This window comes from Mixophyes fleayi, chromosome 8 (assembly GCF_038048845.1).
Source record: "Mixophyes fleayi isolate aMixFle1 chromosome 8, aMixFle1.hap1, whole genome shotgun sequence".
NCBI classification, from domain to species: domain Eukaryota; kingdom Metazoa; phylum Chordata; class Amphibia; order Anura; family Limnodynastidae; genus Mixophyes; species Mixophyes fleayi.
Window position 1 is genome coordinate 115,257,981 of NC_134409.1, and position 19,834 is coordinate 115,277,814.

At 39.7% G+C, this 19,834-nt stretch overlaps 1 protein-coding gene across 2 annotated transcripts in view; it reads left to right on the plus strand.

Annotated features, from left to right (window-relative positions):
- CACNA2D3 (calcium voltage-gated channel auxiliary subunit alpha2delta 3) overlaps positions 1-19,834 on the plus strand; it is a 790,245-nt gene that overhangs the window by 514,154 nt on the left and 256,257 nt on the right. For both annotated transcript variants that reach the window (XM_075183245.1, XM_075183246.1), the window contains exon 14: positions 1,741-1,874. In XM_075183245.1, coding sequence (XP_075039346.1) covers positions 1,741-1,874 — 134 coding nt within the window. The remainder of the gene's footprint in view (positions 1-1,740; positions 1,875-19,834) is intronic.

A 19,834-nucleotide genomic window follows, 5' to 3' on the forward strand; every position in this document is an offset into this window, starting at 1 on the left:
GTGGAGCATGAGATAAAGTATTGCATAAAATTTTCAGAAAATTTCCTACCACTACTGTACTTTCTACGGTGAAATATAATAGGTGGAAGTTATTATTTTCAGTCTCAGTAGTCCCCTTGTTCTAGGAAACCTCTTTAAAAATACCATTTCCCTGAACTCTATTAATATTTTTTATATATTTTTTTTAACATTTATTTCATATCACCTCTGTTCCTTCACGTGTTCTGTTGGGACTATTTCATTAATGTGTTTTTGTAAATAGGGTCTCTAGGACTATACACAGTACTAGAGGTGAGGTCTTACCAATGACCTGTAAAATGCTATACAACCTCCATCTTCCTGCTATTAATTCCTCTTCTCATACAACCAACTATTCTACCGGCTTCTCCCACTGCTTGACTAACTGCGCTCTTACCTTCATATAATGTGAAACTATAAGTCAGATGACCTTTTCCTCTGTTGTTGATATTCTATCACTTTTCCTTCTGTATTCTGGTTTTGGATTTTTGCTTCCCCCATTAATTATTTTCCATTAAATTAAGATCTCATACTTTAGTGAATTTCTCTTTTTTCTCTAAAACACTACCCATTTGTTTGAACCTTTTTGGGGCATCAACCCTCTTGGTATATTTGTATCATCTGCAAAAAGATATACCTTCCCTTGCAATATCCTTAATTAATACATTGAATTAAACAAAGAAAGCATACCTTGTTTTAAAGACTGTAAAGCATTAAATACAGCAGATACTTTAAATACATATTTTTAAATGTATAGTACATCACAGTTCTCCCACAGAGCTTACATTTAATGTACTTGAATGGGTCCTATTTTAAATGCTACTGTGTCTTTATTATACTAGTAGTGCACTCATACATAGAATTCTCTATTTCCTACTCTTGATAATTTGAGTAATGTGCTGAAAAATGTGTTCCTGTGATCAGATCTGGGACTTCATAAAATATGTACGTAACTTAGGCAGGATACATTTAGGAAACAAATACAGAGCATATGATATATGACACTGGTGTCTTTAGGGGAAAAATGCTATTTGCTAATCTCGATTTTACTGAACATATTTTTGTGGCCTGGAAACATGGTTCTGAAACAATTAGAATTTCTCCAAAGTAATTTAAAGCAGGCCTGTCACCCACACAATCTGGGGGGTAGCCATATTGTTGGCAGATTCAATATTCGTGTGAATGCATCCTCTCATTTTACTAAGAACTAGTGATATCACTAAGGAGGGGAATTCAACCTGGATTCTTAACCCAGATTTCAGCGGTGTTAAAGATTACTGTATTAATGGTAATAGTGCACAGGCCACTTTTCTTTCAGCAGTAACATGACCAATTTAATCCCCCACCCCTAAGAATGCAAAGAAAATTTTATTAAAATGTGGTTAAAGTGCCATTAATTCTAAAACGTAAACCTAAAAGAGTGAACATCTTCGCACCTGATAAACAGTATTCTGCTTGGATTGTGTGACGTTAGTTAGAGACTATGGGAATAGCAAGGTGATCCAGAGCACATTGAAAAACTCATGTAGCTACCAACCTACCACTTATATTATAGAACGTTATATCAGGGAGTTGCTAAATTTATAGTAGCGGGTCTATGTCCTGCCCATCTCATGTCAGATTGAAAACGTCTGGAAATTTATGCTTGTATATTGATGAACGATATAATATTTTAATTGTGTTTTATTTCACGTTCATTCAGAGTTTGTGTTTTTGCTGCAGGCTTTTTTACCCAAATATCCACACTAGCGGACGTACAAGAGAACGTTATGGCGTATCTTCACGTCTTAAGCAGGCCGAAAGTCATTGATCAGGAGCATGACGTTGTGTGGACAGAAGCTTATATCGATAGCACAGTAAGTATAGGTAGTATTTCGCCTATAGGGCATTGTGTTACAGTAACGATGTGTCAAGGTTATGTATATGGCAATAATAACACCAGTCATGGTGCAAAGAAAAGTCCACACTAATTGGTAATTACAAAAGTATAATTAATACTCCTCAATTAATAATAACATGAAGATGTTTATTATTATTATTTTTGCTTTTGTCTGGTGGAAACAAAAACATATTAATTTGATTTTAGCTTATCTAAACTGGAGATTTCGGCTGACATGCATATATTCAGTTTATAAAGATATTAGTCCAACTTCTCACGTTCCATCGTTCTCTATTCCCTACAATAGAACTTGGCAGATTCGGTAATCACCACTTGTTATTTTTTTATTTCTTTTGCTGCTATAAAACAGTTGCCCCTTAGTGTTGCAGAGATGTTTAAGTTTAGTTTTTTTTTATCTTTCCAACCATATGGTAGCAAGAAAACCCCCCAAACATCTTATTATCATTTGGGGAGTATACAAAAATGAGTGGACATCTGCTTTAAGTTTCTATATTCTTCTTCCAGATTTTCTTCCAGCTCTTACATTGATGGGAATTGTTTGCTATCCTCAGGGGGTTTAAATATGTTTCGTTGCCATTCGGATGGATGATATACTGTATTTGCCGGGAGCAGTTTAAGGAAGCCATGTTGGATTCGTGCAGCAGATATTTTTTTTGTCACTAACCGCTAGCACTTTCATTCAGGGTTGTGATCAGTTGTGAGCAGCTCCACAGTCATGATGAACGAACTGAGTCCTGGTGACCGTACATTGGAACACCGGATCACAGCTGGGCTTAGGCTCCGATCAGTTTTAAGAAATGTACTATTGTTTTTAAATGAACGTTCTTATCATGTTATAATAGAGAACTTTAATGTGAATTTATGAAAAATCCAAACAAAGAGGTTTTAGATATCTCTCAGGGGTAAGAAAGTCTATCTCAACTACATTAAATGATAATATTTAATTCGGCCAAGGGGAAGGTGGGATTATAAATGTAAAAGTTATAGTGATGAAATCAGGATTTCCATACAGGTCTCACTCCACCCTTATTTTTTGTCAAAGGCCACATCGCATATGTCATGGTATTGTATATACTATATATAATAAATGCACAAAAATGGTATATAGTGTATGCATTCTAGCCAAATGATAAACTACATTGTCCAGTAAATATACAGTTTGAATGGACCGGCTCTTCTTCACCGCCATACTATAATAATAAAATACATAATAAGATATGTATTACTCTCTTTTATTTTCCCTTTATCACCTTGTATTTAGTTTTGGCTTGAGTGGAGGGGAATTCCTCTAAGCCCAGTTAGCACATCAGTGAAGGTAACACACCTTACCCCTCTTACACAGTATATGACCCCATGGGTTCTCTGCAGGGGTACACACAGATTATGTTTTCTTATAGAAACTGTACCTATCATATCACATATCAAATAAGAAACCTTGTAGTTCTTCATTTGCAGAGCAGCCCCCTTACATTTCAGAACAGTCGTTTATTAATCCTTTAGACATCTACATAATATTGCTTTTTGTTCCAACTTCCAGTTACTGAAATTAATTTGACAAAGTCACCGTGCATCCAATTGGATGCGGGGGTGATTTTTTAGATATTTCCCTATGGAAGTAGAACTATTTTCAGACACAAAGGACAGCAATTTCCCTTTATAGAAGTTGTCCATCTAATAAATTTGATTTAGGTTGGTGTCACACAAGCACTTTAAACTCAAGCAATTGTCCAGCTCGAAAATCAGCTCACTCGCCCCTACTTTTGTTCACTTATACGTTTACTATTTTTAATAATTGGACTAAAGTGCTCAGAGGAGGTTGAATTAGAATTTTTTTTTAATCCCGAATTGTTTTTTTTGCAAACCTCTGATGTTGAAACACAGCTAGTTAGGTCCTTTCTCCAGCTCAGTCTATCGCTCATGCTGTCCTCACTTCTCTAAATATCTCCAACATATTGCAAAGGGTTCATCCTCGCTGAAACTGTAGCAATTTTATTCTACTATTGCCAAATGGCAATTTTACATATTTTAGAGTAATCATCTTGGAAAGAAAAGAGTTTTCTCTGGCTCTTTCATCACTCTTGATGATGCATTGCTGTGATTTAAAGAAGCAATGTATCAGATGAGCCCATCAAAGGGAAACTAGTTACTGGCTGGAGTACGGTCATTTAGCTTCCCCGTCTCTTCACACATGTGGAGTCTTGTGTTTATATACAAACAGTATATCTATATTTTCCTTCTCTCTTTCATTCATTGTATGATTACTCTATATAAATGCAAACCAAATATATATATATATATATATATATATATATATATATATATATATGTATATATGGCTTGCATTTATATTAAATAATCGGGATACTGAATACACGAGAAAAGGTTCTAGAGTTTTAAGGATCAGGGTCTTGCAGTGTCATTGGCTGATCTGGCAATTTTATAACGATACAGGTACCTTACAGGTCATTTTCTAACTGTATATGACACTAACCAGAGGTCGAAGTGGAAATTTAGAAGTGATATGGATATTTAGAAGTGGTGGATTGAAAAATGTAATGGATGTGAATGGAATTTGGTAGTTTTACAATGAAGGCAGTAGGAAAAGTGGTGGTACGGCGTACCACCGTATACACCCCCACTTCAACCGCTGATACAACTATATTCATAGCCTATGTCTCCTGTTGGTGAACAACGTGCTTACTTCTGTGAACGGTGCATGGACATGCCAAGATAGATTCTGAACAACTAGATTTTGCACAGGATAAAGTAAGAACTCGGGTGAATCATAGGCATTCCTTACTGCTGTGGGATTGGAGCAATAATATAATTTTGTCCGTACAAATAAAAACAGGTTTCCTTTTGCTGAAGAAGAGATTTAAATGAGCTGGCTTGAGTGGATTTTGCTAATAAGAAGGATCTCCGGATTTTCTGGCACAGTCGGAGTTAAATAACCAAAAATGACCAGAATCTTATACCAACTTGAAGGTATCATTCAGTTTCAACTAAGTTCCTTGCAGCATACTGGTGTAAATATGCTGAAAGTAAGACAATGCCCATAAATATAACAGCACACAAGGCCACCAGTCGCTTAGAGACCGCTGTCTTCAGGGTGCTGTTTGGACTTTCTAGGCCAAAAAAAATGCACCTGGTTGAGGCCCTAGAAAGTCCAAACAGCACATTCTATAAACACTACACTTGAAATAAAAACAGATTCATTTTCCAATATTTTCAAAAAGTATTTAGCAAGGGCTTTAAGAGCAGAAATTAGTAAAAGCCCAATTTAATGAAGTTCTAAGTCCAGCTGTAAGTCCAGTGATTTGAGCTGGGTCATAGTAGAACTTTGGGACAAAAGGCACGCCAAACAAATCAGGGCAACCAGGTAAGTCTATATCTATGGGGTATATTTACTAAACTGCGAGTTTAAAAATGGTGGAGATGTTACCTATCAGAATCTAGCTACCATTTTCTTCAATGTACTAAATAAATGACAGCTAGAATCTGATTGGTTGTTATAGGCAACATCTCCACTTTTTCAAACCCGCAGTTTAGTACATTTAGTGCTTTGTCTGCAGTGTGTAATCCTGGACTAAATGTAAATAATGGAGTCATTAGATGAATATTAAATCCATGATGTCGCTAACCTAAGAAATGGTTGCCCTGTTCTATATTATTATAAAGGAAGCCTGTAATGCAATTTAAAACTATTTTTTATTTCTGTGGTCCACCTTAAAGGGAATGTTCACAACAGGACATTGCCCCCAATTTATGTGCTCAGTAATACAGTCCGTCCTTAATGTTATCTCCTTTACTCCACTGCTCGGCCCACGATGACAGATGTAAACTTCTGGGAATCTTGTAAGGGTCTCCTTAAAGTAACTTATCAATGTATTATTGTGCCAAGTATACAACTGGGAATCCACTGAACCTCGTAGAAAAGGATACATTGCACCGTCTTATCTTTCTTTGGATGTAAGAAATACCTGGACTGTTCAGATAATTATTTATAAGTTGTTCACTGACCACTTCCATGCTTCTATGAAAGCCTGTCTCACATCCCAGGCCAAATAATTGTGTTGAAATAATACACGTTGCCTATTACTAGCAATATTTTCTATTTTAGTTTTAGAAAAAAGACAATGAGAGCCAAACAGTTACAATATAATCTAATTGTAATAGTTTGTGGTATTTACAGCACCGCATTACCCACTATGGGAGAATTCTTCATGGCAACAAAGGTGAAGACTGTAGTACAGTTCAGTATAAAAATTACCCATATGTCAATTTTACTTGTATTATTAGAAACATCCTAAATGTGTAGTTTCCAGTGCGGACCTGTGCACGGATTGCAAAGAGTTAATGATGCTTTCTTTTCATACCTCATTAGCTGTTTTCATTAGGCTGTATAAGAAAAGGGTCCAAAGGATGCTATGTGTTTTAAATCATTCCTTAGCAAAATATGATACTGATTAAGCTGTCCCTGTAGGCAACGTTGATAATTGCTAGCATCGGTCTTTCATACCATATCCTCCTGCAACTCCATTTATAGATAGAAATGTCTATGTTATACCAGGGACATCGGAATCCTCACATTCACAACAGATCAAATGCATCTCTCTGGTTTAGGTTACAGAGACTGGTAGAGAAAATGTATTTTATTCTGCGCAAACAGATTGCACAGAAAATTAATAACATGTTGCTCATGGACGAAACTTGTATGCTGTCATATGTCTTTTGGAAAAAAGGACATGTTAAATAAGTAAGACTCATGCTTCAGAAAGAACGAAGAAAACGCATGTTACAAAGTTCTATACAGTGATGCTTACTTGTGATTGGTCTAAAACTGTAGACCTTTTGTATTCCGTGTAGTGAGATATTAACCCATCTGTCAACTGACAAGGGATAAAGGAGATGACAGTGACTGTATAAAAATTCACACATGCTGTTTTTTGTCACACACACTGTAAATATACATACACATAAAACTTGTCACACACAGCGGAGGCAGCCATTTTGTGGGTTTCACCAAGAGCATTAGGTGTCCTAAGGTGGTCACCGTGTCTACATTTCAGGTGATGACATGTCTCTCATTTAGTGTTTTTATCTATCCTGTTGCCCTTTCGCCTACCCTGGGCTTCATCAACATTTAACCTTTCAATTCACTAGGAACTATAAACATCACTCAGACAGGAAGCAGAAAGCCCCTCATCCCTCCGTAATATTTCTAGTTTTTAGTCAATTAACAGGCTTCATTTTGAAGAATATTGCCAGCCCACAAAATGGCCGCCTCCACAGTGTAGACAGCCTGTCGGGTTTACTTTCAGTTTACAGTGAAATATGTAAATACCTCTATTAACAGCCTACAATCCATAAAAGGTATTGTTTAGTATATTTCTGGGTCTCCTCAGTCATAAATATCAAGATAGCTGAAGTTTACACTATGTTTTTCACTGACTTTACTGGCAATGGTATTATTAGGAGATTTTAGAACACCCATATTGACATTTTTAATATTTATAAGCCAAAGAACACCTGCTTAATTAATGTGTGACATATGTTATACACCGAATTCAATTGTGGTATTAATGTAAATTTATGACCACCAAAATATTGATCATCCCAGGACAAAATTAAACCTGTCTTGATCTGCCGCGATCCACTCAAACCCTGCCCCAACCGTAACTGCTCTACTATTTTCATGTGGGGGCCGATGTATGCTCAGAAGAGCTAAGCGGGGGATTCGGGAGGGTGGGCCATGCTCACCTGGCCATGCTCACCTGTGGGCCTGTGATCCTGTGTTCTGCCTCTGCTGAGCACATCTAAGTTCATATATGGTTGATGGTTTAGGAGTTGTCCTCTCTTCAAATGTGTTATTAAACTGCTCCTAACAACTTAGAGTATCGCACCAGTTTGATTTAACACTTGAATATGTGCCTATGGAATGTATACGTTGTTCTTTAAATTATAATTCAACACTAAACATCAATACTTCCCACAACTGGCAGATCTCTGTAGGCTTCAAGCCAGGGACCACCACAGTTCTGGGGAACTTGTCCCTGCTAGAATAGAACCGCTGCTTATCCCCCACTGACAACAATCATAAATGGTGATGTGTACTGTGCTGTGTTACTATCTAATGATGACAGCACAAAGCTGTGTTTGTATTTAATTATCCAGAGTTCTTAATGATGGGTGAAGCAACTTTGCAGTTGGGAACAGTGAGTTCTCCTTACTTGTCAAGGTCCCTGGTAGGGCTCCCTCACAGTTCGGCTAGTTGGGAGGATAAGAGATAAAATACTTTTAAGGTAGAATCATTATTACGCCAAGAACACCTCACTAAATACTGATTTGATGTTCTTGTTATCTCTTCCGTCTTTGTTATTTGTTAGGTATTACAAATAAAACACTATAACGTCTTTTCATATCATTTTGAACGATTGTGGGAAACTGTTAAAAATATGTAATGTTACTCATGATGTTACACCCCGGACTTCCAAAATAAAAAAACTTTATGGATCACAGCCCAAATAAGTCTGAGAAAGTCAGCACTGCAAATGCAGACATGGAGAATGTCATTTCTGTACATGATGATAAAAAGATCATTTAGCACAATTGCTATTTCAGTCCTCAGTTAATGTTCACAATTGAAGGAAATTCCTTTCATCTTTATATGTGATTCCTACTGACAATTACAGGAGTGTGGAAGAAATTACTATATTCATACTTTAGCTGTAGAAGGTTTGCAGCAGTATAATTGGAATATGGTAATTGTTTAATCACTAGTTATTGTTGCTCATTATTATTTAAATTATGATGCAGAATTTCAATCAGTAAAGTTTTTCATAAAGTGTCAAAAAAACACACGAGTGAAGCTCAGTGGAGGGCAACTGCGGTAGTAATCGTCTTTAGGATTACCACTATTCTGACATGAAGAACCCCTACAAAAAGAAACCAAAATGATGAAAAACCGATTTGAAAATAAACAGGCTTACCTTCAACCCGACGCTGGACATCTGCGATCAAAGCACCATGCTGACAGCAAGTGATTCCGATTGGAGAAGTGTTCGGCATTGCAGGCTGATGTCATTGCGACGTCTGTCAATAGAAATTCAAAGTGGCAATCTGGGGACCCCTAAGGTTAAGTGTTTAAACACTTAACCCGACATTGCCGCTTTAAATTTCTATTGACACACGTCGCGATGACATCAGCCTGCAGTGCCGAACACTTCTCCAATCGGAATCACTTGCTGTCAGCATGGTGCTTTTATCGCAGATGTCCAGCGTCAGGTTGAAGGTAAGTCTGTTTATTTTCAAATCGGTTTTTCATCATTTCCGTTTCTTTATGTAGGGGTTCTCCATGTCGGAATACTCGTAAGAGGTAATGCTACTTTGCAAAATTAATGTTGGACTCCTTGTGCAGTGGCGCACGCAGGGGGGGTTTCTAAATCTCTAGAAACCCCCCCTGCGCTAACTAAGTGGCCACTGTCCTATACAGCAGCCGCGGCGCTGTCAAAGAAGCGTCCGTGGCGGTGCTGTATTGTATACAGCACCGCCGCAGACGCTTCTTAGACAGCGCCGCGGCTGCTGTATAGGACAGCGCTGGCGAAACGGAGCTCTCTCTGTTTTTTTTTTTTCGTTTTTTTTGGGTCGGCGGGGAGAAACCCCCCCCCCCGACAATCCTCCGTGCGCCCCTGTTGTGGTACCAAATCCTGAGAAGTACATGACGTCCACCACTGATATAGATTATCCTACACACACACAGTTCTTTCATTTCTAAATTGCCACGTATTGGCATTTATTACAAAACAAGTGCGCATATCACCCACAAATGTAATTTAAAGTCCAACAGACAGTGATGCTGCAGAGTCTTTCAGTTCACCAGGTCTTCAATCATATCCCATTATATATAGATTTTCAAACACTAAATAGATTGTATTCTTTGTACTTCCTCTTCACATTACTCTCTACGGCTTCCTCTCCACGGAAGATAATTGCCTGTAAAGCAAAACAAGAGCAGGGGTGTAGAATTTCTTTGACTTTCTTTTTCTTTGACTTTTATTAAGACAAATCTTAAAATGTAAAAGTACCAGAAATAGATAATCAACAAGCATATTACAGCAGCACGGCTGTAATCTACGACTGGATCCTGTTTGCCGACTCCATAAGTAACAACAGACATTCATACAGGATTCAAACTTGCACCAAGTCACATCTCCAACGCGTTTCGTCATAGAACGTTCTCATGATTCTCTTCTCATGACGATGTTCTATGACAAAACGCGTTGGAGAACAAGTATTTCACCTGCCCTCCAGCACCTGCAATAGATATAGCACTTCACATGCAATTATGTGTCTCTTTGCTGGTCTGCATCAGCCTTTACTGTACTTGGCTTGTGTTAGACCTTCCTTTATCTCCCTTGTTCCACCTTTCCAGTCATAAGGATGTCTGCAAGTCTGTATCCAACTATAGGCGTGATTTCTGCTTGTAGGTATATGTGTAGTATATCGTATGTGTATATATATTGTAGAGCAAATTTGTGTCATTTACGCTACACACACTGCCGTCATTTCAACTCAGCAACAGACCATTTGTTTTCTAGAAATTTTACTTTTTTTCACATCATGTAATGTAAGTTACCAAATTCACCTTTTTGTTGTTATTATACTTGATTTATTGTGCAGCTCTTTACAAGACAGAAACAAAAAAAACCACATAGATTGATAACAAAACAGAAATAAGTATTAAGATAAAAGCTGAGAGATCTCTTGTGTAACGGAAAAAAATTGTTTTGCTACAAGTTGCATAATTTTGCATAAGTTGTTTTTTAAGATCTATTCTTAACAAATATACAAAACAAATAGTCAACACGATTCCCTGTTACATTCCAGTATCTGTAAATATAACGGGTCTGAGTCATTGAGGAAAGTAAGGCAATTTTTTTTCCTGGACAAAGCATGTTAAAATGCAAGGGGTGTAATTAGTTTATTATTTTGCACATAAATTAAATACTGTCTGCTTATTCATGTGGCACACAAATACTTTATAGCTTTATTTTTACACTAAAATGCAAAGTTGATCTTGGACATGCCCTACCCCAACTATAAATCTGCCCCCACAAATTTACCTCCCCCTCCAATGCAACATGGTTTGGCCAAGGTGCAAAATTGCTCCTTTTTTTAATTTGCTCTCCTTAATGACTCAGACCTGACATGAGAAAGTTTACTTCTTCATTAGCTCTACTTTTGCATGCGTTTTTTTTATGCAATGGGGGACATGTACTAAAATGAAATATAGAAAAATTGAGTAAAACGTAATTCTAGAGTTCTATGCTCATAATAGTAGAATTCTCAAAGAACTCCAAATTTGACCCCAGTCATTCCTTACTCCTCTTTCCTAAAAGAGCCTCAGTAACAATCATTTATGAAAGTGCAAAAAATGCAGTGCAAAAGCCTGTTTGTGACATAATGGCCAATGCTTTTTGTTTTTTTGCATAAATGTACCCACTTTTTTTGAGTGAACAGGTGAATTTTCAGGCCAAGATGGTGATATATGCAGGGTGCAAAAGTTTACACTGTTTAATGGAAGGATATAATCGGATCCCTGCTAAGTATGAATTACTATAGAGTGAGTTTTGCACTAATTTAGAAAAAAAAATCAAGATTTAATTTTGCTGGAGGGTATTATTTAAAAGAGCTGGCGGGGTATAGGAGACATATGTAGAGATATGTTCCCTGATTTACGGGTGGGAGTACAGCCTTTCCCTCCTTATTGGTGCCCAACTTCAACCCTATACTTTTAATCAAGCACAATGTACTCCTTCCATTTGTACTTTTGCAGGAAAACACATTAAAATGCTTTTGGTTGATATTCTCACATACTAAACCCCCTCCTTACCCCCCTCTTAACAATCTACTAATAATAAAGGACACAACACGGAACTTGGCAAATAAAGGAGTTTATTAAAACACCAACATTGTATGGTGGAGGAGAAAGCAATAAGCAGTTCGGCTAGGACTTCTGCTCCTAATATCACAGTGAGGGTTATTTACTCTCTTGATATCAATACATGGGGAACCATTTCACCCGGGCGCACCCTTATCCGTAAACTTAGGTATGCCCATTCCTTATCCCAAGCATCTGAGAACCTGCTTCCCTTCTGTGCTGACGGAACGCAGCCAACAAATCCGCCCCCTAGGGAGGCGGGTTCAGTCATTAAATAAAGCTAAGACGCGCCCACTAATCATAGTCCACTGACTGTTCAATGTCAAACCAGCTGGTGTTGGCACCCAAAGCACCAGAGTACACGGCCACCAGGCCAAAGGGTATGAGAATCCAGACCATAACCGCCCCACAAGCAGTACTAGTTAAACACTGTCTATATTTCATTTTAGTACATGTCCCCCAGAGCAGGTGTTGGCACCCAAAAAAACAGCGAAAAAGTGCTGCACGGGAATAAAAAGAGCATACAGCCAACAGGTCAAAGAGTATGGGAACCCAAACCAAAACTGCTCTACAAGGAGTACTAATAAAACACACGCAAGCAGGTGTTGGCACTCAAAACACAACAAGGAACCTCCAAAACCAGGGGGAAGATAAACACGCCCTGAGCAAGTGTTGGCACCCAAAGCACCTGTCGAGGACCTCCAAAAATTGGGAGAGAGAGTGGGTAACTCATCCTGCAGAATAGAGGCAGAAGACTGTCCGCCAAGGAAATGTATAATGTAGTCTAAGTGACCTGCCACCATGACACAGCATTGGGCATACCCAAGGCTCATTTCACATGCTCACTTTAACCCCTTAGAGAGGGACACATCAAGTTACGAACACATGCTTCTGCTTTTAATTTCCCTCTGGCTTAATTCATCCCTCAGTTATAATTCTATGTGCACTTAATCCAATGCAATAAAAACCTTCAAAAGTGACACATGATAAAGTCAGACCACATGTTCCCACATTCTGATGAAAACTTTAAGACATCCATGAAGCTAAACAGGAGCAGTATTTTAGGAGTAAAATGCCAATAGAAGGATACTCCAGCCACGTTTTGGACACTTTTTTCCTTCCCCCGAGGCATGAAGACTTGGCAAAAGCCAGTGCTGTACGGGAGCCTATCAGGGTGTGACAGCACAGACCCACTCCTGAGGTACTGTTGGGTGGGTCTGCACTCTTGGACCAGGAAGATGTGACTGCAGGGACCATTAGGAGGCTATTGGTCTGTGCATTCACTTTCTCCATCCTATAATTTGATTCATTGGGGGCAGTGGATGGGGCCAGACTCGTGTGACCTGAACGGTCGCCCATTCTGTCCCCACCATAATCCCCCATCTCTTGGCACCCCTGTCCTAAAGTGATATTAGGATTAACCTTGAAGTGGCACTTTTATTCTTTTCACCATCCACTTATTCAAGCGCATCCACAAAGTGACAAATGTAGATACAAATTCGATTTTAAGGCGGTGTTTCCCAAAAAAAACAGAAAGTGGGCCTACCCCAAAAAAATGCACTTGGCGGACAATTGACCACCCTTGCGTAAAAAAGACAGTGCGACCCTGCATGTTTTGGAGTTCATAAGTGACCCTAAGTGTGCTATAACAGTTTCTATTTCAGTGACACATTTTGGTCGCCTATACTCATACAGACTGTGTTGGTAGTTTTAGGGCAATCTTATTTTTATATTTCTTTCTTCTCACAAACACTTGACTCATTGCAGGTAACTGGAGGGTCAACATAAAATGATGGGACAAACATCTGGAGAGTGTTAAAATGATGGAATCTAAGGATCGGGTTGTAAATCTTCTATAGATGCATCCCTTAGTGCATTCATAAGTTCACAGACTTTGACCGATGGAAAACACTGGATGAAAATTGCTGACTTGCGATAGCTGTGCAATTTCTAAAATTAAAATAACATCTCTGGCAATGGAGGAATGCCACGCAAATAAAGCGTAGGGCAATTTAGTTTTCAACAACAGCCCCAAATAAATGTTTATATTTCATGTTTAAAAAATATATATATATGATGCTTTGCCAGTCGCTGACATCGACTAAGCTATTATAAGATGAATCTACTCAATTTTTCGTGATCTCGGTTGACCGAGAAAATTTTCATTAAAAATATAAAATACAAAAATGTATAGTTTAAGTATAGTAAGAGTATCACTGGCAGTACTGTGCCTAGATGAAAAGCAAACTACGCAAAAGTACAGACAGAGATTATTTTGTAGAGGAACATTAGAGTTCTCAACGGATTAATTGTTATGTTCCCATTGCTCCTCCACACCCAAATCCAATCCATGTATGTTTTAATGTTTGAAATGATGATTACTTTCGGCAAGCACTTGACTTCAACTCAAAATACAGGCTTAAAAACACAAACGAGCTTGCAGGCAAAAGGCACACCTTTATGTGCACATCTAGACGAGGCCCTAAGTGAAAAAGTCAAGTCACCTACCCAAAGTAGCAGGGGGAACAGTCATGACAAACTGCATCCACCACTAACACGTTTCTCATATATGCTTTGTCATGAAACTAATAGGGGCAGACATAGATGACATTATATAGTGTTATTAGGCTAGAGTACCCTAATATGTGGCAAATGATTCAGTAATTGGAGAAGAGTGATATTCATTAAAAAATCTCTCTGTTAGGGGTAAGGCAAAAGCAAATGTGGGGCAGTAAAATTGGACACAAATACAGAAATGGCGTGCATTTGCTTCATATACAAAACCACATGCATGCATATAGCTTTTAATGTATGTATAATGTGTATAAATATATATATACACACACACACACACGATCAGCAACAACATTAAAACAACTAATTAGTGAGATGAATAACATTGATTATCTCGTTACAATGGTACCTGTCAGGGGGTGGGATATATTAGGCAGCAGGTGAACAGTCAGATTTAGAAGTTGATGTCCTGGAAGGGGGAAAAATGGGTAAGAGTAAGGATATGAGTGACTTTGACAAGGGCCAACTTGTGATGACTAGACGACTGGGTCAGAGCATCTCCAAAATGACAGGTCTTGTGGGGTGCTCCTGGTATACAGTTGTTAGCACCTGCCAAAAGTGGTTCAGTGAACCGGCGACAGGGTCATGGGTGCTCCAAGGCTCATTGATACACATGGGGAGCAAAGACTAGCCCGCCTGGTCCAATCCCAAGCTACTGTAGTGCAAATTGCTGAAAAAGTTAATGCTCTCTATGGTAGAAAGGTGTCAGAACACACAGTACATCACAGCTTGCTGTGTATGGGTCTGAGTCATAGTACGCATGCTGATCTCTGTCCACTGGCAAAAGCGCCTACAATGGGTACGTGAGCACCAGAAATGAACCAAGGAGCAATGGAAGAAGTTGGCCTGGTCTGATTAATGACATTTCCTTTTACATCATGTGGACAGCCGGGTATATGTGCATCATTTACCTGGGGAAAATATGGTACCATGATGCACTATGGGAAGAAAGCAAGACGAAAGAGGCAGGTGGATGCTCTGGGCAATGTTCTGCTGGGACAAATTGGGTCCTGGCATTCATGTGGATGTTACTTTGACACATGCCACTAACCTAAACATTGTTGCATACCAAGTATACCCCTTCATGGCAACAGTATTCCCCAAGGGCAGTGGCCTCTTTCAGAAGGATAATGCGCCCTGCCACAGTGCAAAAATTGCTCAGGGATGGTTTGAGGAACAAGGTGTTGACTCAGCCTCCAAGTTCCCCAGATCTCACTCTGATCGAGCATCTGTGGGATGTCAGAGCCATGGAGGTCCCATCTCACAACTTACAGGACTTTGAGGGTCTGCAAATGTCTTGTTGCCAGATACCACAGGACACCTTTAGAGGTCTTGTGGAGTCCATGCCTCGAAGGATCAGAGCTGATTGGCTGTCACAAGGGGGACCTACACAATATTTGACTTTTAAGCTTTCGTAAAACAAATTTAACCCTTTCACTGCAAATCTGTAATCCAGGAACTTTAAAAACCTATGGCCGCCACTAAGTGCCTTGGGGGGGGGGATTGAGGTGTGTTCTTCAGTATTTCTTTTTATAACTATCGTTTTTTTTTTTCTAATATTTACTTTTTTTCTAATTCTTCTACTATTGCAGAAATATATTATACATTCTGATTATTCTGTATGTTTTTGGTCAGGTCAAGGAAGGTGCATAAAGATATATAGTTCTCTCGTCTGTCTGACATGTTACCCAACCCCACACAAGTTACTCCGAGAGTTCACAGGCAGGGCAGTCTGTCTGTATTAGTTATTTTTTATAGGGCTCACTAGCAACTCAGGAAGAAGGACACATGCAATAGCATCAAATAAATATTTTAGAAGGGGGTATTCAAGGAGCTGTAAACCTACTTTCCTAAAAACCAATAGCTGGGAGTCATTGTCATATAGAGTGGCACCATGGGCATAACCTAATCCGTGGTGCTTCGTGCCCTGCTCCCCTCTGCTATCTCCGCTCTGTTTGGAGGAGGATAGCGCAATACCGGTGGTCAGCAGGGGAGCTCCATGTTGAGTGACCGCTGACACTGCAAGGCCTAGAATATTGAGCACGCTAGGGCTCCAAATTTATCTTCTTAGAGGGGAGAACTCTGATGATCCCTCCCTCTTTGAGCAGGAAGGTGAGAAAGGTGTACAGAAGTGCAGCAAACAACAAAAGTAAGTGGCTGGAAGGCCAGGTAATTATTTTACTGTTTATTATTCAGAAATGATTGCTGAAATTTACTGCAGAGGGTGACTAATCCATACTTGCCTACTTTTTCAAGTGCCCCTCTGGGTGTTCCTGGAAGGGGCATGGGCGAAGGGGGCAGGGCTTAGTGAATCGCGTCATTTTTGGCCCCTGTCCTGTGACATAATGATGCATACGCAGCATTTTACAGTGGGGGGCAGAGGCAAAAATATACAATTCCCTAAGAATCGCATGATTGCGGCTCTAATTCTGCCCACTTCACTGGGAAGTGGCCAAATGCGGGAGGGAATGTTCCTGGAAGGGAATCGTATCATTTTGGCGGAGCCAAAATGATACGATTTGTCAAGGGGTCTATCGGTTTCAGAGTGAGCTCACACTCTGAAACTGACAGACCCCTTTGTAATTCTGGCAGCTCTCTCTAATAGACCGACAGCTTTCTCTGTTAGACTGGCAGCTCTTTCTAAAAGATTGGCTGCCCTTCTTATCGCATTCAGCCTCTCTGTAATGTGGTGCCCTCTCTGACTGTCCCTCACTCTGCAACTTCTTTCTCCATTATATTCACTCTCTCAGCGGGTTCAGTGCTCACTGGCATGCTTAGTGAATTTAGCTGCTCCTCTATGTCAAGTTGTGGTCCTAGCAGTGGCTGCACCATCTTCATCTTTCTAGCTTCCAGCTGCGGTGGGCTCTGACGACACCTCCTGTCTCTCTGCTCATTGGGATATGTAGTTGCTTTCAGCACCAAAAACACAGAACTGCCCCCAGCCAGCAGCTCCTTGTCCCCTGTCTCTTTATTTCTGGTAACCACCCCCCTGGACACTTGAGCACTGTTTTACACTAATATTCATTAAATCCATGTCCACGTGTTCCCAGTTTTTTCTTGAAGTGTGCAGAGATAGAACAATCTAGGTTCAAAATGTTGACAGCAGGAAACAATTTTTGAGAAGATGAATGTGCTCTTGGAAGACAGTGATCTGTCCACTTGTGTAATTGAATAATTGATAACAAGGCTGCAGTGTCATTGATGTGAAGAGGAGAATGGAGGCAAGGGGGAAGCCACAGACTGAGAGTTAGATAGTGAAAGGAGCAGGGTGCTCCAACAGCAAATTATTGGCTATTTGAGGATTGTTGCATTCTGGGAATCAGATGCACCAAGATAGTGGTGCCAAACTTACTACTGTATGTAACAAGATTCATACACTGACATATAAGGCTGATTGTCTTTAAGGTGTAGTAGGCCTTTAAAGAGCTTCTGGAGGTTTTAAAAGCATTAAATGCATTAGGAAACCTGGAATATTATCTGTGTCAGTTCAATGATTCCAGATAGATTCATTGCACCGCGGGTGTTCATCAGATAGGAATAAAGCATGATAAAACAATGCAGATTTTTGCATTTAAAATAATACGAATTAATTACACGTGACATTCACGCTGTTTCTGCCATTTAAAAATGCAAATCTGCCACGTTTCTCTGACAGGAGAGCGAATATTGCAGCAATTTTTACAAGTGACCGCTCACACGCCAATCCCCTGCTGCCGTTCAGAGAATCCCTTTATTTTTGACAAATGACACATTTCATTTTTTTTATTTCCTTCCGCTACACGTGCTAGAACCAAACCGACATGGGATGTTCACGCTCATTGCACGGAGCGCTCGCTCGCTGAATTAATTACTCAATGTCAGAGTGCAAGGAAAAAAGTTTAAAACATCATCAATATTTGTTTTAATGAGATGGCCCCTTTCATCTGCACCGTCGTGTACAGTTGCTTATTTATTTCCAAATTAAAAAAGAAAAAGTGCAGCAGATAAAAAAAAACATTCTCAGAACATCACACCAAGGCGACACGCATCTAGGGAAGGACACGGAGCTTCCTGCTGGGTATGCGAAACGCAGATGCCATCTGTATTAAATGGCACTGAAAAAGCTGATTACGTTTGGCCCTCCTTTTCATAGCAGATGGGTTCATTAAATTTAATAGCCTCCAGAGCCTTTAGAAACAGCGCTGAGAACATGTGGCACGTACTGCGACACTTCACATCTCGCCCCTGAGTCATTACAGCTCTGGCTCAGACTATAAATATTACAGTCATTTATTTGTATTCAAAACAATTAATGCTTTAATTATTAGCGGAGCGCAAGGCTGAAGGTATTGTATTGTGTCTGTATTTTCCATACACTATACATCCAGTCTGCAGAATTTGGAATTGCGCAGATAGAATGTAACAGCTTCTTGTTTCTTTCTTCCTTGTAAGAAAAATAGGTCAGTTTTTAGTAATGTTAAGCCATTTAAAAGTCCCTGAATAGTTTTGTGGTTGTATGTAGGTAGGAGGATACAGGAAGAATGCTTGTATACAGAGAATAGAACTCCTTGAAGACTCCTAAAACAATTAGGGGCTTGTTAAATTAAGCCGGCAGATCGCAGCTAGTGTTAACCCGTTGCCGCAACTCTGCGGATTTCCGTTCGCACCCCATAGGGTTGCGAAGGATGTTGCGGTACCGTATGGACACTTTAAATGAGCAGCTGCGAAGTGGCGGCTTAATTAAATATGCCCCTTAGGGGCATATTCAATTGTTGGCGATACTGGCCAAAGTAACATGGTGCGCGCACTATTACCGTCATTACGGTAATAGTGCGTGTATATACCGTTATTACGGTACCTGAGCCGCGAGCTGAAATCCGGCTTAGTATTACCGTAATAACGGTAATACTTTTTACGCAACGGGAACAATTAAATATGCCCCTTAGAATTCACATTAGGTTGAACTTGTTGGGCATGTGCCTTTCTCATCTTTACTATATAACTATGTGTTATTATCTAAAGCAGGGTTGTCCAACCCGCGGCCTGCGGGCCGCACGCGGCCCAGCACGCCTGGAAATGTGGCCCAGAAGGAGTTTTGGTTGTGGCAAGAGGGTAGCGCTGTTAATGTAAAAAAAAAATCCTGCAAAAAAACCGAAAAGAAACTACTTACCTTGCGGTCACGCGGTCACGTCAGCTGGTACTCCGGCTCCCTCCCTTGTCTCCTCCTCCGTGCGGTGCTCGCAGTGAATGTCGGGCATGATGTCATCACGCCCAACATCCATTGCGGAGCGCAGCACAGAGAAGACACCCGCGCCAGAAGAACAATCAGCAACACAGAATTGGAGAAAAGAAGAGAAGAGGACAGGAGAACAAGCCGATTAAAAGGTAAGTTAAGGGGGATTTTTTTTATTATTTCAGGGGAC